The following is a 23,116-nucleotide window of genomic DNA, read 5'->3' on the forward strand; positions in this document are numbered from 1 at the left end:
AAGTCAGCTATGTCTCCTGATCTTGAAAGTAGTGGCCTTACGAAGAAGAAGTCCTGTAGTGTCCTCCAATGTAATATCCCCTGGTACCCAGAATGTGGCACTTCAGAGGTGTGTCCTATGTGTGTTATGTGTGCCCTGCTGTTGTGGCTGAGCTGCATTTGCCTTCAGTTCAGTTGTGTGCAATGACTCTTTGCCTGTTGTGGGTAGGGTTTAGTCCCTGTGTTGTTAGTGGGCCAGTCTGGGGCCACCTTGAAGTTGAGTCGGTTCAGACCACGCTTTTGCCAGAGCTGTAGTCACACTGAACTGTAGGGTACTCTCCCTGTTTTGTCCCCAGGAAGCTTTTGTTGGTGGGCAAGGCCCACATTCAGATCAGTTGTCTGCCCCCAGCCCACTGCTGAGGCTGTAGTTGAACTGGTGTGTCTGGTTATTTCCCCTCTCCTGGTCACACCAGTCACTCTGAAGTGATGCTGGCTACTGTAGGGTCTCCTTACACACTGCAAGGATAATGACACCACTTTGAATGACTCCTGTTGCAGGAGAACATGGAAGTAGGTGCACGGTGATAAGGTTTTGCTCAGGTCCACTGTGGGAGGGAGGAGACATGAGCTGCTCTGGAGAACTCCTATTGAGGGCAGGTTGGTCATCGGGTCTTTACTGAGCCTTTGATTGTTTACTCATGTGCATATTCCAGTCAGTACCAATGTGAAATTTTGACAACAGGGGACACTCTTAAATCTGTAACTCTTCTCTCTCCACGTACCTCGCTCCTCAGTGTGCTGTGAGTTTAAGAAACACTGGCTTCCCCAAATTCTTATATCTGTTTCTTTGACTCCAGCAGACTGGGCTCTGTTTGACTTCTCTTTTTCTCCTACACAGTATTCTAGAAACTTGAGGCAGCAACTGGGGCAATCTGAGGACTTATCTTTGTGGTTTCTTTTTAATTTTTTTTCTTTCCTGGGCTGTATGCTGCCCAATTTCTGAAATCCATCGTTTAATGTGGGTTCTTTTTCCCCTGTGTTTTAGTTGTCTACATTGGGAAGGTTTATCTGGTCTCTATTATTCCATCATGGCTGAAAGCAGAAATTCTTCCCTTTCAATTTTTTTATCTGTAGATAACTGTTTTAAAAGATGACTGTTGGGCCTACTTCTCTATTGTTGATTTTTTTTTTTATTTTTTAAATAGTTATGTATTAATTTTAAATTTCTTTTAGGTATTTTTTATAGAAACTTAAATGTATTCCTATTTCTTCAAATAGAGCAAACAGTTTATCTAGAGATAGAGTTTAGTTAGGGTTATCCATGTTTCAGTTCTTAGTTCTCAGCATGTTTTCCATTTTGGTATGATTTTTTTTAAATAAGATTTTACTAAGAGAAAGATTAGAATATGAAAGTGGTTTTATTAACCGATTTGTTTTTATCCATCTCAAAGGTAAATGTGTTTGGAAGTTTATCTAATAATATATATTAATCAAAGCAATGTTACCATTTATATCATTTTTGTATGCTGCTCGTGGGATGGAGGAGATATTCTCCAAAGTGCATGGAGAGTATCTCATTCCATGAGCAGCATACAACAGTGAAGTACAAAGGCACTCATTTCCCAGCCTGTGGCCTTTTTTCCACTTTTGTCATACAGACATCTCAAATTTTGATATAATATTTTTTCCCATGAATTCTTCTATTTTTGTCTGAAGAAGTTAATACTTATCTCAAGGTCAAAAACATACTTAGTTCCTTCTAGGATTTTTAAAGTTTTTGTTTTTCACACACCTTTTCTATAAAACTGCTGGCCTTCCTTGCATTTTTGGGGATAAATAATAGCGTGTTTGTTTCTTTTCTAAATTACATAAGGTAAATACTGCCTGCGAGTTTCTTTATTGGGATATTTTGATGGGATTTAAAAAAAATGTCTTTAGAGTCTTAATGGTGCTAAATATGATTTATTTTTCTTTCTCAGATTAAAAATCATTTTTCAATCCCACTTTGTGTTTATGAAGGGAACACTTTATTGGGAACGGCTTCACCTGGAAGTGAATTCAACATACCGTTAACATCTTACCGGTGATTGCTTTTCCTTACCTTTTTATTTGCTCTAAAGTGTCTTATAGAATTTTAAGTTTCTGATTTTGTAGGGATATCTGTCTTTAAGTGATCAAAGTTTAATCAAATCTGTTTTGTTAATAATTTGTCTAACTTAACCTTCCAAGCACGCTAAAACTTTTTTTGGTTTTTAAAAAATATTTAATGTATTTAATTTATACTATATAAATTACTTATGCTTTTACTAGTAAATACAATTATTACATGCTTACAGTATAGCTGCCATAACTATAATCATTTATATATGATTTTTAGAAAATGTTGAATTAAGCATGATTGGTAGCTTCTGGACTTATATGCAACTCTTATGAAGTGATTTTTTACTTTTCAAATGTTTTACGATAGAATTTTTAAAAAAATCCCTTTAGAAAACATAATATTTTATCTTTTATCTACATATTTATTAATTGTTCAGTGATAGAATTACACTGTAAATTATGACATATATCAATTTTAAATAGTAAAAATAAGGTTAAACTTGATATAAATTCTTATATTTAAAATTCTTAGAAAATGCTAATGATGGGCTGGTCTTAAAATTATGGGATTAATATCATAATGAACAGGGATTCTGGATATTAGGAGTTGAAAATAATCTCTTACAGGGATAATGAATTCTATTGGAAAATACTGTCTTCCTGAGAATAAGCACTATAGTTTGTCTAAGTACCATTTCAGCACACACACACTAGCCCTGGGCCCAGACCAGTGCTGCAGAAGGAGGCAGAACTGCAAGCCATTCTGAGATACCCTCTGCCTCTCCTCTCGTCCCTGCCCGGAGTTCCACATTGGCTCCCTCATGCTTAGAGAGCAGTCTAGCAGTTATAGGCACATTCTTTGAGTTAGTAGACCTGCTAGTTCCAAGGAGTGCTGTACTACATATACCTTCTAACCCTAATGAGTGTTTTATTGCGTAGTTCAAATTTGCTGGGGAAAGAATTCTGTTGTTGCGAGAACAACATCCATGTAGTTGTTCATAATATCTGACCTTATTCTAGGAAGGATTTTTGGTGGGTTACAAGACTAGATTAAAGATATGTTTAAAGGTTACAAGACTAGATTAGGATATGTTTAAAAACTTCTGTGAAGAAATTGAAACTTATTTCATCCTTGAATGAGAAAAGTTAATGGCATTTTGCTTTATTTTTAACAAATTATCGTTACATGTTTTGTGACTCTGTCCATAGAAGAGAAAACTTACAGTATCTTTACACTTTCTTGTTCAAGGCTAAATATTAATTTGTCAAATGGAAATTAATTAATCTTAATTAGAATTATTAACGATGAGCCAGCTTATATTTCACGTTAGATATGTTTCTAATCCAGTTCTTAGATATAGATAGGTATGCTTGCATTTAAGATATGAGGTCTTAAGTTAAATGGCTACCTTTCCCTGGAGAATTTAAATATATTGATCTTTAAATTTAATTCATTTAACAAATATTTGTCAGATATTCTGTGTATAAGACACTACTTTGGGATGCCAAGATCGATTATTCATGGCTGCGACCTTTGAGAGATTGATACATTATGTAAATACAGAAGGAAAAGAACAGTGGGGTTGTAGGGAGGGAATTACAGAAGAGGTAGAGTTGCAGGAAACCACAGAAAACAAAGCAGGTATTAATGATTAACTCCTGGGAGAGATACATGAATTAAAGGTCAAACATAATAATGTGCGGAATAGCAGGGAAGGGCAGTCTTGAGTGGAAGGAATTGCATGAACGAGGGTTAGGAGGCCTGCAAGCACAGGGTTTATATGTGTCTATAAAAAATAGTTGCGGCATGATTAGAGTGTAGTGTGCATTTGAAACAGTTTAAATTCATACTAAGGTACTTGCTCCCTCATTTTCATGCCCCCATTTATGTTAATTTTACCTGTATGTTGAATATGCTCTTTTTCTTCTTTCTTCTCTCAGAACGTTTGGTGTCTATTTTAAGACCTTTCATTCTAATAGCTCTTCTCATTCAGAACCTCTTGCCATTGACCATCTTTCTCTCACGTTTTCTTCATACTCATTTCTTAAACTTTCCTTTAACTTTAACCTTGCATATTTCTCGAATTCAGGTGTTCTCTTCAGAATAAAGCTTTTTGGAAAAATTGTTACCTCTGCAAAAAGCTCTGCAGCTGTCTAGAAAGACTTCACCACACTCTCTTGCCGTCAGTCTGCCGTGTACATATGTTTTTTTGTACCTATCACAGTGCATTAGTTCTCTTTTAACATTGCTTCCTCCACCTAATTGGGATCTCTGTAATACAGTGTAAAGAAGGACTTACTCATTTGTTCATTTCCAGTTTTACCTTCTCATTGTTAAATAATGGGCCCAATAAATGTTTTGATAATCAGGATGAATTTATTGACATTAGTTTAATTTGGAGAAAAATAAGTTTTTAAGTATTAGACTGGAAAAGAGAATGAAAATTAGAGAGAGAATGTAAAGACAAAATAGGTTAAATCTGATAACTGATTTGATCTATGATTAGATTTATGTATATGTCAGTGGAAATGGAAAAGTCGAATATTCTTTCATAGTTCAGAGTGCTAGTACTTGAAAGTTCCTGAAAAGGGACACACAGAGAAACGGGCATGGACTGTTTAAAGTTCAATTTAGCAAATTTAAGTCACTGTCGGACATCATTATAGAAGTGTGTAGTGGATATTTAAAGTTTTAGGACTAGGGCTGAGGACAAAATCTTGGCTGGAGATAGTATGGACAGTTCATTTGTAAGGGATAGTGTCACAATCATAGAAGATTGGTTTTACAAGTATAAAAATATTTAAGTGTTTATATTTGGACATGTTAGGTTTGAAAAATGATTAAAATATAATTGAAATGTAAACAGAGAGTGTGATATTTAAATATAAGAATTAATCCTACATGATTTTATCACTATCTTCTTGCAACCACCTCTGCAACTGTGCCCAGTGTTTCAGCAGTTAAATATCTATTGAAAGCTTTTGTTTGATTTACACTGAAAAGCTGATGATTTTTTTTTAATGGAAATGTGTTTTTAGTTTATGAATTCAGTCATGACATGTACTTCCTGTGAGGACCACTTATTCAGGAAAGCCAACATTTTTAAGTTAAATGTGCAAACCAACAGATAGTTGTGTATGTTTGCTTTGCATATGTGATCTATAAAATTACATATTTTCTGTAGGAAACCAGTTATTATCTTATAAACTTCTAAGATAGTACGTTTGTAAGAAAAATATTCTCCTCTTAAGAGACAAATAACTTGATTAGTTTTCCAGATAGTTAAGTATCTATTTACCAGTCTATCTGCTATCTCAAGAAGAATGCGAACCTATAAAAAACGTATTACAAGAGTGGGGAATGATGTAATTTCATTGTTCCAAAGTAGTAATCACCTAATTTATGTTTTCTTTTAAAGCATTTTAAGACTTATTGTTTCAACCTTTACACAGATCACCCCTTTCTCTGAAGCCAGAAGATGAGGACTATCAAACATGTGAAAGAATTGACTTTGAAGAAATTATAAAAAATGATGGCACTTTTCTAAAGAAGAAATGTAGATCTAAAAACACTGCTAAGAAACCATTTATCATTCATATTGTCCCAGAAAAAGATAATTTGGCTTCTCTGTCAGTGTATTCAGAAGATGGTTGGGACTTACCATACATAATGCATTTGTGGCCACCTATCCTGCTACGAAATCTTCTTCCTTATAAAATTGCTTATTATATAGAGGTATTCTAGAATTTTTTTTAATGCCTTCCTGTCTTTGATTTTGTAGCTTTCGTTATTCAAAATTATGAACAATAAAACAATGTTTTAATGTTCTCATAAAAATGATAGTACTGGTGAATGGGTAGTGCAGATGTTTTTCACATGGAAAAAAAATGTTTCCATCGTTATAAAAAAAGGGTTTTTAAAAAAAATTTTTTTCCACTGATTTACCATAGAATTATGGCTACTAAATTGAATATAAACTACGTGCACAAAAGTGATACTCCATTTTTTAAATCATTTATGAAAATGATATATATTTCTATGGGAAAATTTAGAAAATAGGGCTAATAAAAATTGCCTATAATTACTTCATCTGAAAGTCGCATGTTCAGATGAAGATAGCATCTCAGGTTTAGGATACAGGCTTATCTCCCTTCATCACACTTCTCAGAGAAACTCTGTGTTTTACAAATTTAAGGTTTATGGCTACCCTGTGTCAAGCAAGTCTGCCAGCACTGTTTTTCCAACAGTGTTTGCTCACGTTGTGTTTTTGTATCATATTTTGGTAATTCTCACAATATTTCAAACGTTTCATTCTTAATCGTTATGATTTGTGATCAGTGATTATGGCTTGCTAAAAGCTCAGATGATGGTTAACGTTATTAGCAATAAACTATTAAGGTGTATGCATTGATTTCTAGGCATAATGCTATTGCATACTTACTAGACTACAGTGTAGTGTAAATGTGATGTTTATATGCATTGGGCACCAAGAAATTCACTCGACTTGCTTTATTGTGATACTTGGTTTATTGTTGTGGTCTGGAACTGAACCCTCAGTATCTCTGAGGTATGCCTGTATATATTTTTAAAATCTATTCTGTGCATGTACATCTCATTTAATATATATTTAAAAGATGGACACTAACTTCTGAAACAAGTATGAGAATTAGTCTTAATATTCAAATACTAGACTTAAATAGATAGAAAAAGCACCCTACATTATATTATTCTCATGCTAGTTTTTGAAAAAGGATTTTAATTCCCTGTAAAGATGTTTTTTCTTTTAAGTGGTTTTTGTTTTAATAGATTACATCTCATTCCTTCCGTTTGTTATAACAGGGATCTTTTCATCTTAAGATTTTATGTAAATGTTCCATTTGCCATGCTTTTCAAATATAAGAGTAGCTCCTTATTGTAGTCTATTAATTACTAGTTTTTATTGCCTATTAATAATTGGGATTTACTATGTGTATACTTGTCTGATAAATTCAGGGGAGGAAGGTAACATATCTATGGTTTAAGGTTATCAATTTTCTGTATGGTTGGCAGATACCATAGTATCTGATACCAGATACCATAACAATTTGTACTTTGCTATCAGATTTGAGATTGAATCCTGGTTCTATCATTTATTAGCTTTATGTCTTTAAGCAAGTCGTATTATCTTTTTAAATCATTTGTCCTAGTCTATAAAATAGGAATAGTAATAAAACTTGCATGATTGCGATATGGGGAAAATCAAATCAGATAATACATGTAAAGGACTTTGCATAGTGCCTCTCAGGCGCATGGTTGCCAATTATTTCCTCTCTCATATCACCACCAACCACTGCTATTCTTATTTTGTGAAATATTACTTAACATGTCAGGCATCAATAATTTATATAATTTTTGCTTTAAGTAATTTAAAATCTTAAGAAATTCCTGTGTTCTAACAACAGGAAGGAATCAGGTTAGAGATAATGGAAAAACTGGTGATGTACTATCTATCTATGTCCCATTCTTATTGAACTTTTAATTTGATACTTTTAGAGATCACATTTTGTTTGCTAGTTTCCAAAGGATATTTTAAATTTTTAGGAAGACAGTTCAGCCGTGGAATGGAGAGAGGGTCATAAGGGACAAGAGCAGTTAGGAGACTCTTAAAGTGAGAGGTCACAGTGACATGAACTAATAAGGGTACAGTTTTGAGACATACAGAAGATGTAGTATAGACAGTGATTGGAAATGGATGATGAGGGATTGTTAAAAAGCAAGAACAGGAATTAGTAGGGGTTGCTTATTTTGAATTACTGTCATTTTTTTCATTTTTCGTCTTGTAGTTTTAAAAACTAAAATCACTAATGGATAACATTTATTTAAGTATTTTACTAATTACATTGTTTCATAATGTTGATTAGTTCCAGCATAGTTTTACTTTGTGTTATTTAATTTTATCCTCACAGTAGTCCTTTGAAGTAGAGCATTTATTCCATTTTATAAACACAGTAATTCAAATCTCAATTTATAGAAGTTTACACAGTTGGCAGAGTTAGAACTCAAATATAAGTCTTTTGACTTGTTCTGGCAGAGGTGTTTCAAAAGCCTTATGTGTATGACATCTGGAATCATTAAATAGAATTTTTTGGCATATTATTCTGACATGTTTAACATTTGACTGTATTTTTTTTATTGCAGGGGATTGAACATAAAGTTTATACTCTAAATGAAGGACATTCAGCCCATATTTGTACTGTGCAGTTGGATAAAGCCAGACTACATTTAAAATTACTTGACTATCTTAATCATGATTGGAAAAGTGAATATCATATAAAACCTAATCAGCAAGATATTAGTTTCATCAATTTTACCTGTGTTACAGAAATAGAAAAGACTGATTTAGATATTGCTATCCATGTGACTTATAATACTGGCCAGACAGTTGTGGCATTTCATAGTCCTTATTGGATGGTCAATAAAACCAGTCGAATGTTACAGTATAAAGCAGATGGAATTCATCGGAAGCATCCACCTAATTATAAAAAGCCAGTTCTATTTTCTTTTCAACCAAAGCACTTTTTTAATAATAATAAGGTATGTAAGTTTTTGAAAACTTTCATTCTCCTTTAGCTACTTTTCACTCCTTTAATTTTTGAGTCTTGAAGAATATTATGAAACAGGTAGAAATAACATTTAAATATTTGAGGTCAAAAACATTAGAATTTAGTATGGGAAAATGTTTAGTGCATTAGTAATATAATATTTATACAAAAAGCAAAAAATTTATCAGTTGAGGTAGGAATTTTTAAAGGTACCTAAATTGTAATGTATTTGGAATACTTTTTCCTAGGTTCAGCTTATGGTAACTGATAGTGAATTGTCGGATCAGTTTTCAATTGATACTGTTGGTAGTCATGGAGCTGTTAAATGTAAAGGCCTGAAAATGGACTATCAAGTGAGTTCATTCTTCGCTCATGGAGAAACTTGTATTTTAAACTGTGTGTACTGACTACTTAATTTTTATAAGGATGTTGTAATAATGTAACAGTTTTTGAAATGCTAATTTTTTTCCTTTTAGGTTGGTGTCACTATAGACCTCAGCAGTTTTAACATTACCAGAATTGTGACATTTACCCCTTTTTATATGATTGAAAACAAAAGCAAATACCATATATCAGTAGCTGAACAGGGAAATGACAAATGGCTCTCTCTTGATTTGGAGCAGGTGGGTAGATGTATTTCAAAAATGCACCTCTTTGGATTTTCATTTTTCCTTGAAGTTAACTACTTGAAACCACTATGTAAGTTTTTAATTGCCCCCCCCCCTTTATTTGTATCAGGCTCTAGATTTAATTTTTAAAAACCAAGGCTTGTCGTTTAGGAATGCATTGCTTGATAAGGGAAATAGATATTTAACAACTAGTAACCAAGCAGGCTAAATACAGCAGTAGATGACTAGATAAGGTATAAATGCTATCAGGAGTAGGAAATGATTTACTCTTTCTGTGAAGCTGTTAGGAATGCCTTTGTGGAATAAGTTAAGCCAATTATTTTAAGACGGTAGTGGCTTAGGAATGAAATTTTGATTCTACTCCATGTTTAGCTATTAGACCTCTGGGTAAGAGCTTTCTAAAGGATTGTCTGAGGTTGATGGAATATTTTACTTTTGAAGAAATTATATTCTAAATACGTTAAAATTATAAGAGAAGTGTTTGCTGTTTTTGTTCACTGTTCCTTCTTGCTTTTAAACCATCCTGCTGGGATTATTCTTCTTGACATTCTTTAGATTTTCCTTCAGAGCTCATTTTGGAGGGAAATGCCATCAGTTTGTGTTTATCCATAAAAGTTTTTGTCATGGTTCTTTTATGATAATTTCTCTTGCTTATCTTCTCTGTTTTTTTCCTCAATATTTGTAGATTTTACTCTGTTTTCTGGCTTCCACTTTAGTTGAATTCTGTGATTCTGTCATTCCTTTAGAGGTCATTTTTCTTCCTAATTGTCTTCATGATCTTTGTCTTTGATGTTCTGTAGCCGTACTACTGTTTGTCTACATGTGGGTTCTTTTTATATATCCTACTTGAGATGCTATGCTCTGAGATTTGTGAATCGATCTGTTTCATACTTGCTGTATAATTTGCAGCTATTGTCTCTTTAAATATTGTCTCTTCTTCGTCCTTTCATTTGCCTCAGTTGGCCTTTAATCAGATATACTCTAGACCTCCATATTCTATCTTCCATGTCTCTTAACATTTTTTAAAGTATTTTCCATCTATATAGCTCTCTTTCCTGCATTCTGGATAAATTCTACATGTATATCTTTAATAAATTTTTACTTTTACTCTGTCTAAATTGCTATTAAGCCTTCAGTTGAGTTTTTTATTTGAATAATTATATTTCTTATTTTCAGAAGTTCTACCTTTTTAAAATCTGCCTGTTCATTTATTAATGAATAGTTGTGTGTATTCCTTGGGTGCCTTGTGATAACATCTATTAAAAGAACCACAAGTTCCTGTGCTTGTGTAGTTTACGTTTCATGGGGTGGGGTGTGTGGAAACATTAATAATATCATACTTAGTAAAATGTATAATATGGTTAAAGGTGAAAAGTCTAATTGGGGAAATGCAAATAAGACGGGTTTGAAGTATTAAAGAGTTCTAGCAAGCTCAGGGTGGGCTATAATTTTATATAAGGTGGTCAAGGATAGGACTCATTGAGGTCATATTTGAGCAGACTTGTAGGAAATATGGGAGGTAGCAGTTGCCGATAGCTCAGTGAGCTGCCATGTGTTTGGAGTAGCTATTAGGACAGCAACTCAAAATGAAAGTAACAGTCAAGCCTTTAGTCACTTACTGCCATAGTATAAGCAAGAGACTAAACTGGAGAAAGCGCCAGCTCTCCCCACCCTATTCTACTTTCCCTGTGGAAGAGCACTGGTCAGGGATCATGTGGATCAGCACAGACTTGGAGGTTGTGTCACTGTCAAGGGAGCCTTGAACAAAAGGCTCTTCCAGTTTTCTGGGCTTAGGAGATGAACAATAACAAGGGGGAAGAGCTAGGAGTAGAAAAGTACTGAACACTGAGAGGGGAGAAAAAGCATCTTCAAGGTTCTCCCTCTCTCCTTTTAAAGAGGTCTGGCCGGGAGGTTCCTCAAAGAGGCCTCTGCCATGGGCCATGATAGAGAGGCCTCGGAATGAAGGTACCTCAGGTAGGAATTCAGATACGTGTAAATGCATGGCTGGAAGTGAGGGCTGGGTCCTTGAGACTGTTGTATGCTGACTGTGCACCTAGTCTGCTGTGAGGGGGGCAGCTTAGCCCTGTGAGGCCTGCCGGATAAGGCCTTTGTACTTGCCTGTGGTGTGATGTGAAAAAAATACACATAGGTTTTTAGCCAGGAGCTGGAATCCTCAGCCATGTGGATACCTGGGGAAAGAGCATTAGAGGCAGAAGGATCATCCAGGGTAGATGCCCTGAAGTGGAAGGACTTTGGCATGTTTGGGGGATAGCAAAAGAGGCCGGTATTACTGGAGACAGGAAAGTAATGGAGAACAAGGCATAACAGTGATGAAGAGTAATCATGCAGAACTTTGGGAGCCATTGCAACGATTCTAGCTTTTGCTCTGCATGAAGTGAAGAGCTGTTAGATGGTTTCGAACAGTGATTAGTAGGTTCTCAATAAATATTTACTGAATGAATATATACTTTATTTTTGCAAGTGTTCCACGTGTGCTCATTAGGTCTAGGGTTCTTGGTTTGTTGGATGTAGAGCTCTCTGTGTCCAGATGCTAAGATTACCAACTCCATCTTTGTTTTGCTTTAATTATTTTTCTAGGTGTATCTTCTTCCATACTTAGAGCAGCTCTGTGTCTTGATTTGTATGTCTATTGCAGATAACATTGTTGGGCCTTAGCTTTTTAAAAACCTGACTTACAGCCTCTGTCTTTGAACAGTTTGTTTACATGAAGTGCAATTACAACTGCATAACTTATTTTTTATTTTACTTTCTCTGTTTCTTTTTGTTTTCAATTTCAGCTTTTCTTAAGATAAATTTTCTTGTGCTAGTTTAAAATTTTTACATTTCAATTTTGGCATATAGTGGTCAACCTTAAGATGTGTACTTGTGATTATTGCCTATGTTGTTTGTTAAACTTACTTAGATCTCTCTTTTCCCATTACAGAAGACAAGTACATTAGCACTTTCTCTAGTTGCAAAATTTTGAGCACATAACTCTTTAAAACAATACAGTGTATATTGCTAAACATAGCATACATTTTTAAACCAAGGCTACCAGGGAGTAGCAGGCTTGGGAATATCCAGAGAGCACATCATTGTTAGTCTTCTCCGTTCCTCATGGGAAGTATGACGCTTCAGTTAGTATTGCTGCTCCTTTGACTCTCCCATTTAAGTTCCTGCTAGGTTGCAAGAAGCCCTGAGTGGGAGATTCTAAGCCTCTTACAGCCTTAACCGTGTCTCCTGTCTAGTTCCATTAGTTACCTCTTAAGGTTGAATAGGCTGGCTTTAACAAGCTAAGGCACTTGACTTTAGGATCCAGGTTCCTCCTCCATTGCTCCAGGTCATGTCGTGCTGGTGGGTATCCCACATGAACAGTTTCACTGAAGTATGTGAAGTCATCGGTCTGGTGGGGGCCTGTCACAGTAAGGCAGGGTGTACAGAATAGCTTACAGACCACGCTGCTTCTCCTTTCCTCTTCTCCTAGTTCTTTCCTTTGTTTCTGCTCCTGTTGTCTGAACTTGTCTCTCTCAGGGAGTTGACTGTTTCTTGTTTTACTAGTTTGGATTCCAGATCACTGATGCTCATGTTGTTCCTTAAGGTTTTGAGCCTGTTTCCTACTCTGAACTTTAGATACTACTTTTACTTTTTTTTTTTTTTTTTTTACCATTGTTGGACTTCCAGGACTCTAGATTCACCCATGACCTGATTGAACATTTGCATGTACTTTGGCTGTTGTTTAATTACCAAATGATACCCACAACCTGACTGTGATTTTTAGGAACTGAATGTACCCTTGTTTTAAACTGATCACTTGCTTCTGGGCTCAGCTTTTATATGCTGATTTTTCATCCCTCCTCTAGATCTCTGGACCACATTGAAATCTCTTCACCAGCACTCCGCTTACCACAGCTCCTCAACTTCCCACCCAGCACTGCCTGTACTCACAGTGCCCACAGGTGGTGTCCCAGCTCTAAGTTGGCAGTTTGTAGCTTTTTAGCCAAGCAACCGAATAACTAGAGCAGTGTTGAAAGACATTTATTTTAAGTCTATCCTGATGGGTTTATTAAAATGATAAAATTTTGATGATGAAATTTAAAAAAAATAAATGTGTGTAATATGTGTTTTAGTGTATCCCCTTTTGGCCCGAGGATGCTTCTAATGCACTTCTTATTCAAGTTGAAAGAAATCAAGGCCCTCCCAAAAAGATACATTTTAACAAGCAAGCAAATTGCATTTTATTGCGTCTGGATAATGAGGTGGGTGATGTGTGTGTGTGTGTGTGTGTGTGTGTGTGTGTGTGTGTATGATTAGAGAAGCTATTATATACTTACTCGTAATTTTGTTTGTATCTTTGATTTTTTTCCCTTTTACCAAAAAGGAACAAACATTTCTTTATGTAAAGGGAAAAAGTACTAAACAGAAACAGAGACATAAAACAATTTAATTGTTTAACAGAAAGTTAGAATGCCTAGAATACTAGAACATACGGAATTTGACCCATCTGTATACACTAATTGAGATTCATGGTTTCCCGGATATGCAGTAGAAAATCCTGACTTGCTTTCTTAATCATCAAAAAATGTATTAAGTTATGAATAGTCTTATTGAATGTTATTAGTTAATATTCTTTGAAAAATGATCACGTAAGAGAATATTTGTCTTTTTTCCTTTTTTTTTTTTTTCCTAGCTTGGAGGTATTATAGCAGAAGTTAATTTGGCTGAGCATTCTACAGTTATTACATTTTCAGATTATCATGATGGAGCAGCTCCATTCCTATTAATAAATCACACCAAGAGTGACATTGTTCAGTACAATCAAAGGTAAGAAGATTATCACAAATACAGTATCCCCCTGATTTTAGCAGAGTCTAGGTCATGGGCCATTGACTTTATGATGATTTCTTAAGAATATAACACTGACGGGGTGCCTGGGTGGCTCAGTTGGTTAAGTGTCTGACCTCGACTCAGGTCATGATCTCAGGATCCTGGGATTCAGCCCCATGTCCGGCTCTATACTCAACAGGGAGCATCCCTCTCCCTCTGCTCCTCCCCCCTGCTCATGCTCGCTCAAATCATGCGCACATGCGCGTGAGCTCTGTCTCTCTCTCAAATATATAAAACCTTTAAAAATAAATCACTGATAATGACATTAAAGACAATTTTTTAAAGAAGGTGTACTGAAGTATGTAGGGGTAAAACTGACATTAATATCTGTACTTTACTTTTTAAAAATTGTGATGTAATTGACATAACCTTATATTAGTTTCACAAATACAGCATAATGATTTATTTGTATATATTGCACATTGATCACCACAGTAAGTCTAGTTAACACCCATCACCACACGTAGTTACAAATTTTTTTTCTTGCGATGACAACTAAAATTCTGTTGTCAACTTTCAAATATGCAATACAGTAGTATTAACTGTAGCCACCATGCTGTACATTACAGCCCCATGATTTATTTATTTTTTCACTGGAAGTTTGTACCTTTTGACCCCTTCACCCACTTCACACCCTATCCCCACCTCCCACCTCTAACAACCATCACCACTTTTTTTTTTTTTTTTCAATCTATGTGTTTGGAGTTTTTCATTGTTTTCCTTTGGTGTTTTTGGCTTTTTAGACCCCTTTTATAAATACATACAGATCATACAGTGTTGGTCTTTTTCTGTCTGACTTATTTCACTTAGCGTAATGCGCTTGAGGTCCATCCATGTTGTCACAAATGGCAAAGCTTTGTTCTTTGTGGGTGAATAGCAATCTATTGTATATATACACCACATTTTCTTTATCCATTCATCCGTCGATGGACACTTCCGTTATTTTCATGTCTTGGCTATTTTAAATAATGGCTGAAGTGACGTGGGGGTGCAGATTTCTTTTTGAGTTAGTGTTTTTATTTCCTTTGGATAAATATCCAGAGGTGGAATTGCTTGATCAAATGGTAGTTGTATTTTCAATTTTTTGAGGAACGTCTGTTTTCTCTTTTCCACATTGGCTGCACCAGTTTACATCCCCACCAGCAGTCATCCTCATCAACACTTCTTTTCTTGTCTTTTTTGAAAATAGCCATTCTAGTAGGTGTGAGGTGATACCTCATTGTGATTTTGATTTGCATTTCTCTGATGATTAGTGGCATTCATTACTTTTAAAAAGAAAAATGGAAGAACTGAAGCAAGTATGGCAAAAGCTTGATCATTGTAGAATCTGGTGAAGAAATGTCAGGGTTTATCATAAGAACTTGGTCTGTTTTTTACATTTTTCATATTTTTAATGAACATAATGTAAATTTTGAAACTTTAGGTTTTTTTCAAGCAGTAGATACCCTCTTCTTGCTGTGATGGGTGTGGGTGGAAAGGACTGCTACATTTTTAAGCTTCCCTAAAGACTATATCTAAATCTTGATTTTCCAGGATTACTCTCAACATCGTTTGTTTTAATTTGCTGTGATATCATATCCTCCTAGTACTGTGACAGTTTATGTAACTTTCTGTTCCTCTTCTTACTTGGTCCCAGGCTCTCCTGAATTTACTTTGCTCTTTTTGTTTTCATCTGTCACTTGTCAGTAAGCCTATATTCATGAGTTCATTTATGCTTTCCTTCCACTGCTAAATGTACACTTCTAACCACTGGTTAAGATCAAATAAACATTGAGTAAGGACCCTAAGGCTGGACTAGCAAGTATCTAGAACTCCTCCTGCCCTATCAGTTTTCTCATTTGTGGAAGATGTTGAGAAACAGGAAAGCCTGTGTTCTATGATTATCCTTCTTACAAAAATAATGAGTTGATTGGTCATAACCGATGAAAATAAAGAGTTTATTTGCCCTTCAATCCACGTACCCCAAGTAGCCTTTCTCATAGTGTTCAGAATTAAGACCTACAGAGAATGACTCGAGTAACTCTTTTTTCCGTTCACTCAAGGATAGTGTATGGCTGGTAATGTTCTAGAGCCACACTGAGGAGCTAAGTTAATTCCTTATATACTATGAATGATGGAGGGCACCGTAGTTTCTCTGACAACTGGTTGAGCTTGGCTGAAGCTGAACTAGAGACTTCTCAGTCTCATCTGTGGCCTTGACCTTACAGTTATCTATACAGTTCAGATATAAAGTGTTTAGAAATCTTAACTACTCCACTGTTAAAATTGTAAAAGTAATAGATAGGGGAGAAACTGGAATGTGATCTTATATTGAAATTCTAAAACCTAAAAAAATTGCGATCTTAATGGAAATTTATAAAATTAACAATCTGTAGTAATGAACACTAGATTTAGGTTTAAAATTATTTGTAGTTGTTAAATCAAGAACCTGAAATTGTGGTTTAAAAGAATATTGAGGGGCTCCTGGGCGGCACAGTCGGTTATGTGTCTGACTCTTGGTTTCGGCTCTGGTCATGATCCCAGGGTCATGAGTCCAGCTCCCCGCTCAGCACAAAATGTGCTTGGGATTCTCTCTCTTCTTTTTCCACCCCCTCTATCAAACAAACAAACAAATTCATTCATTCATTAATTCCAGAGTCATGTATGCCAGTGATCGCAAAAACTGTATTCCAACATAGACCACTTCTCTTGAGCTTCAGGCTGCTACCTCCTCCTCATTATCACATAATTAATAGTTGTAATGTTCTGATAAGTAATAGTATCACATACTCAATCACATAGTTAAACTATTTTTTAAAAATCTCCGCTTGTCAAGTCTTTCCTGTAATTATCCTAGTTCAGGCTCCCAAATTTCTTGTTTGAGTAGATTTTTTAATCTGCATCTCTGTAGCTCATGTCTCTACTTAATCCTCCATTTGCCACCAGAGGTAGGTTTCCAGAAATACTAAATCTAATCTTGTCTGTGTCTTGTTTAGAGTTTTTTAGTGACTTTCCATTTCTGTTCAAATAAAATATGTTTCTCAGCTACTTTTCTCAACAATTTCTCTTTCCCTATACTTAAGACAAGCTCAAGTCTTGGTTTCCTGAATGCTTTCTGTCCTTCCATGTGTTTTCACCTTTTTGGTGCTCCTTTCTGCCAGAAAAGCTTCTACGGCCTGTGATCCCTTCCCCACTACCTTAATCTGTGCACCAGTTTTCAGTTGTACCTTTGCGTATGTAGATTAAAGCATTTGTCACATTTCATTGTCATTGTCTTGTGAGTTTAAGACTGTACGCATGTATAGTTGGCATTTTGAGGACTCCAGTTTTATTTTCTTTGAATTCCCATTGCCTATCTGAGAAATATTGAGATGAATTTTCTTTGTAAGAAATATTCTGCAGTGAGTTAAACAGATTACAATTTATATGAATTAAAAGCATTTCTCAATATCAATATTTGTAAACCAATTTATCTGTTTTACATTTACATCTGATATTTTTTTCATGGAATAAACAATGCCCATAGGGCTATTTTCACCTCTGCTTTTCCTTCCTTGGCTTTGTTGTTGTTAATATGGTTGTTCATTGTTTCCTGCATATAAAAAGTATAGCTGTCAATTTTCTTAATTCCATAGAAAAATTGTGAAAAGAAAACCATAATCCTGAAATCCCAACACTGTCAACATTTTTTTTAACACTGTCAACATTTTGTTGCATTTCTTATCACACTGTTTTACTGTTGCTATCTATATTTCTGAATCTCTTGTTTTTAATAGCTATTGTGAGCATGTAAATTTACCCTTAAATAATTTTTAATAAATGTTTGATGACCCATCATTTAGATGCACTATAAATATTCTTGAGAATTATGGTTATTGTCTAATTGTGTAATGTTAGAATCCATTTCTTTTAAGAAAGATCTTTAACCCATTTGTAGCCCTTCTATTAACTAACTTAAGATTCCTTGCCTTTTTTTGGTAATATGGATTATTTTTTTCTAATGATGATTTGGAAAATATAAATTCTGTGTTTGTTGTAGATAATTACTTTTTTGTTCTTGAAGATTTAGATGCATTTTAAATTTAGAATGAAACAGAATCTGCTAATTGACCCATGGTGAAAAAATGGAACACGTTCACATTTTCAGCTTCTCTTTCCAAATTCCCAGTTTCTTATGAATATAATTTGAAATTTTTGGCTCAAATTAATATAAGATGGTTAGCTTTTCAAAACTGTTTATTCAAGGCTTTTTTTGGCATTTGACAAGTTGATTTGACTAGTTTAGTTTCTTAATATTTTTATATCCCAATTTTTTAAAAAGTTTTATTTAAGTAATGGCTACACCTGATGTGAGGCTCGAACTCAGGACTCTGAGGTCAAGAGCCAGACCATCTTTAAAGTGAGCCAGTCAGGTGCCTCTGGCTTGGTTGGAAAAAGACTTTGAGTTACTTTTTCAGTAAGGGTTTGTGGATAATATGTTATTGCTTGTTTGAGAATCTTACTCTTGCAATTAATGACAATTTGACATAAAATTTTAAGTCCTAACCTCTTAAAATTGTGTAGACATTGCTCCATTGTTTTCTGGCATTCAATATTACAAAAAAATGTGAGACCAGTCTTATTTTTATTCCGTTGTGGGTAAACTGTGATTTTCCTACATGTTTATGGGCAGATTTCCCTATATTTTCTTTAAAACTTAAACTTTTTACAAAGATATGTCTAGGATGATACCCATTTATATTAATTTTGTGTAATGCCCTGCCATTGAACCTCCGGAGTCTGCTGCTGGTTCAGTCAAAAAAGTTATATTCTATTATTTCTTTGGTTCGTATCTTCTCCAATTTTTTGTTTTTCTGGGAATTATTTTGTGAGTTGATTGAATTAATTAGATTTATATGCCTTTGTCTTAAGGTTAAAAAAAAAATAGCTGTCTTGTTTTTGCCAGAATAAGACCAATACTTAGGAAAGAGTTCTCAAAAAAATTCTCTTAGATTTAGTATATATAATAGTTGGAATAGTTTTCTTCCACAATTCATTTGTATTAAAACAGAAGTTCACAAAGAGGTTTCAAAAACAGGGATGGCTGGGCGGCTCAATCTGTTAAGTGTCTGCTTAGGTCATGATCCCAGGGTCCTGGGATCAAGCCCTGTATCAGGCTCGTTGCTCAGCAGAGAGCCTGCCTCTCCTTCTGCCTGCCGCTCCCCCTGCTCGTGCTCTCTCTCAAATAAATAAATAAATAAAATCTTTAAAAAAAAAGTTTCAGGGGCGCCTGGGTGGCTCAGTCGTTAAGCATCTGCCTTTGGCTCAGGGCATGTTCCTGGTGTTCTGGGATCGAGCCCCACGTCAGGCTTCTCCGCTGGGAGCCTGCTTCTTCCTCTCCCACTCCCCCTGCTTGTGTTCCCTCTCTCGCTGGCTGTCTCTCTCTCTGTCGAATGAATAAATAAAAAAATCTTTAAAATAAATAAATAAAAAGTTTCAAACATGAAACTCTTTATCTTCTAAGTGGGACAGATATTTCCCTTGAAATATTCTCATTTTCTTAGAAAACCTCTTTTTCAGGGGCACCTAGTTGACTCAGTCGTTAAGCATCTGCCTTCGGCTCAGGTCATGATCCCAGGGTCCTGGGATCGAGCCCCGCATCAGGCTCCCTGCTCAGCGGGAAGCCTGCTTCTCCCTCTCCCATTCTCTCTGCTGGTGTTCCCTCTCTCGCTGTGTCTCTCTCTGTCAAATAAATAAAATCTTTAAAAAAAAAAGAAAAGAAAAGAAAACCTCTTTTTCATTGTATAAGGAAAATAAATTTCAATCTACTCTTAATCAGAACTGCCACAAATCTCAGTGAGTGGACTCAGAATCTAAGTGTTATTTTAGATTCTTTGTATATTCATATGCTTGCACTTGATTTAATGCATATTTTTACTATTTATGATAGTTCTCTCAGTGAAATAGAAGATTCCCTCCCTCCTGGAAAAGCAGTATTTTATACATGGGCTGATCCAGTGGGCTCTAGAAAGCTGAAGTGGAGATGTGGAAAAAGCCATGGTGAAGTAACACAAAAGGATGTACGTATGGGGTTAAGTATTACTATGTTCTAAGCATGCTTTTTTTGTTGTTGTTGTTTTGTTAAGGTATTCTCTTCCTGCTTTGCTAGTTATAAGGCCTGTTTTGTGTCTGTACTTTATACAACTGCCAAAGATTTTTTTTTTAAGTTTCAGGAGTAGAATTGAGTGATTCATCCCTCACATGTAACACCCAGTGTTCATCATTACCAGTGCCCTCCTTAATCCCCATCACCCATCTAACCCACTCCCCTCTAGCCACCCTCACTTTGTTCTCTGTAGTTAAGAGTCTATTTTATGGTTTGCCTCTTTTCTTTCCCCCTTATCTTCATTTGTTTTATTTCTTAAATTCTACATGTGAGTGAAATCACATGGTATTTGTCTTTCTCTGACTTATTTCGCTAAGCAAAGTAGTCTCTCAGCAGCAGAAAGAGGAATCAAGGAATCAATCCCATTTGTAATTGCATCAAAACCATAAGATACCTAGGAATAAATCTAACCAAAGAGGTAAAAGTAAAAGATCTGTACATCTATCAAAGAAAGTGACGATGACACACAGAAGTAGAAAAATATTCCATGCTCATGTATTAGAACCAAATATTGTTTAAAAAAAAATGTCAAAGATTTTAAAAGCAGTATTCAGACTTTAGCCAAAAACATTTAAAACCAGATGGGGTCCTATTTTATGGCTACATCATTATTCGCTGCTCTTACATTTTAAAAGGTACACTAGGCTTAGGTAGGTGCTTTCAGCATTTGTCTCATAACAGAGTCTCTGCACTGACAGCCATTTTAGGTCAATGTGGCTTCTGTGAGGATCATTTAGGGACCCACTAAAGAATTCATTTTTGAGTGGTTTATTATAATGATTAAGTTATATATAAGTATTTTCCAGTAACATTTGGAATGACTTTGAGAAATTTTTATTAAAATGTTATTAGTTGGGGCGCCTGGTGTCTCAGTCGGTTAAGTGTCTGCCTTCTGCTCAGGTCATGATCCCAGGGTCCTGGGATTGAGTCCCTCATTGGGTTCTTTGCTCAGCAGGGAGCCTGCTTCTCCCTCTGCCTGCCACTCCCCCTGCTTGTGCACGCTCTCTCTCTCTTTCTTTTTGACAAATAAACAAAATCTTAAAAATTTCTTGAGATAGATACTGTGTTAGTCTGCTTGGGCTGCCATGATGAAATACCTTAGACTGGGTGGCTTAAACAACACAAATTTATTTCTCAGAGTTTGAGAGTTGGAAGCCCAAGATCAAAGGGCCAGCATGGTCAGGTTCTGGTGAACCTGGTGAGGACTCTTCTTGACTTGCAGTCGACCACCCTCTTACTATGTCTTCACGTGGTGGAAAGAGAAGGAGTGAGCTCTCTGATGTCTCTTAGCAGGATACTAATCCTGTTGGATCAGAGCCCTAACCCCTCCTTTATGATGTCATTTAATCTTAACTACCTCCATAAAGGCCCTGTGTACAAAAGAGTCACATTGGAGCTTCAACATATGACTTTGGGGGGAGTGAGGGGACACAATTCAGTTAATAGCAGATACTGAGATCAGTGGTTTTCAGATTTTCTTCTTATATGAAGTCACTTAAAGGCACAAATTTCCCTCTGAAAACAGCATTAGTTTTATCTCACAAATTTTGATATATTTTATATTTATTATCCTTTTGTTCAAAATATTTCCTAAATTTTGGGGTGCCTGGGTGGCGCATTCGTTAGGCGTCTGCCTTCGGCTCAGGGAGTGATCCTGGTGTTCTGGGATCAAGCTCCACATTAGGCTTCTCCGCTAGGAGCCTGCTTCTTCCTCTCCTACTCCCCTGCTTGTGTTCCCTCTCTCACTGGCTGTCTCTCTCTATCAAATAAATAAAATCTTTAAACAAAACATTTCCTAAATTTCATTTTTATTTTTTTTGTATTCCATATATATATATATTGCTTTGTTTTTAATATTTTACATATTTTTATATTTTGTGATTTTTTTTTAATATTTTGGTTTCATGGCTCCTTAGGTCATTGCTTAATTTTCAAAAATAAGGGAATTTTCCAATTATGTTTGTTGATTTCTAACTTAATTCCACTGTGATTTGAGAACATACTCTGATTTGGTCCTGAAATTTATTGAGATAGATATTATGGGCCAGATTTTGTGTAGTCATTTTGTGCATATTTCACACATATTTGAAAAGAATACGTGTTCTGTAGTTGTTGGTTACAGTGTTCTGTATATGTCAGTTTGTTTAAGTTTATTATATTGTTTAAATCTTCTAGCTCATTAGGTTTTTTGTGCATATGTTTGCTTGTACCATTGTATTTAAAATCTCCTGTAGATAATATACTTCCATCTTTTAGTTTCATTAATTTTGGCTTATATATTTTGAGACTGTGTGATTAGGTTAATAAAATTTAGAGTTGCTGTATCTTCCTGTTAGGTTGATCATTTTAGTATTTAGTCATGCATCATTAGTATATAATAGTACAATGCCCACCATTGTATCTTTTTTAGATTTAAACGTTTAGACTCTCAAAACTATCATAGGCTGCAGTTTGCAACTGCCTACTCAGAAAGATACAGGCCAGGGAACAAAGCATGCCAGCCGGGAGCATCGGACATTTTGCCTGGCAGTTAAGGAAGCATTCTCTTTGGTCACCTGCAATGACGGTTTTATTGATGGAACAAGGCTCACTTGGGTGTGTTATGAGCCACTTTGACCTACAAGCCCTATTCCACAGTAGCACATATCTCTTGTAACAACCCACGACCATAGCTTATAGGTGTTCTGCAAGGAATGTACAGACATCATTGCACTAAAAGAAATCAATAGTTTTTAGCAATATTACAACACTCATTCTTGACTTACTAAAACCTGCTGTAAATTAGTACTGATACCACTTTCCCAATAATATGAGGACTT

At 35.4% G+C, this 23,116-nt stretch overlaps 1 protein-coding gene across 3 annotated transcripts in view; it reads left to right on the forward strand.

Moving 5' to 3' along the window:
• Nucleotides 1–23,116, forward strand: part of VPS13A (vacuolar protein sorting 13 homolog A) — a 226,192-nt gene that overhangs the window by 148,435 nt on the left and 54,641 nt on the right. For all 3 annotated transcript variants that reach the window (XM_045781058.2, XM_045781059.2, XM_045781060.2), the window contains exons 46-53: nt 1,958–2,061; nt 5,532–5,814; nt 8,257–8,652; nt 8,909–9,013; nt 9,137–9,283; nt 13,417–13,545; nt 13,977–14,110; nt 20,082–20,211. In XM_045781058.2, coding sequence (XP_045637014.2) covers nt 1,958–2,061; nt 5,532–5,814; nt 8,257–8,652; nt 8,909–9,013; nt 9,137–9,283; nt 13,417–13,545; nt 13,977–14,110; nt 20,082–20,211 — 1,428 coding nt within the window. The remainder of the gene's footprint in view (nt 1–1,957; nt 2,062–5,531; nt 5,815–8,256; nt 8,653–8,908; nt 9,014–9,136; nt 9,284–13,416; nt 13,546–13,976; nt 14,111–20,081; nt 20,212–23,116) is intronic.

Source organism: Ursus americanus, chromosome 34, assembly GCF_024610735.1.
Source record: "Ursus americanus isolate L20-20 chromosome 34, mUrsAme1.1.p, whole genome shotgun sequence".
Lineage (NCBI taxonomy): Eukaryota > Metazoa > Chordata > Mammalia > Carnivora > Ursidae > Ursus > Ursus americanus.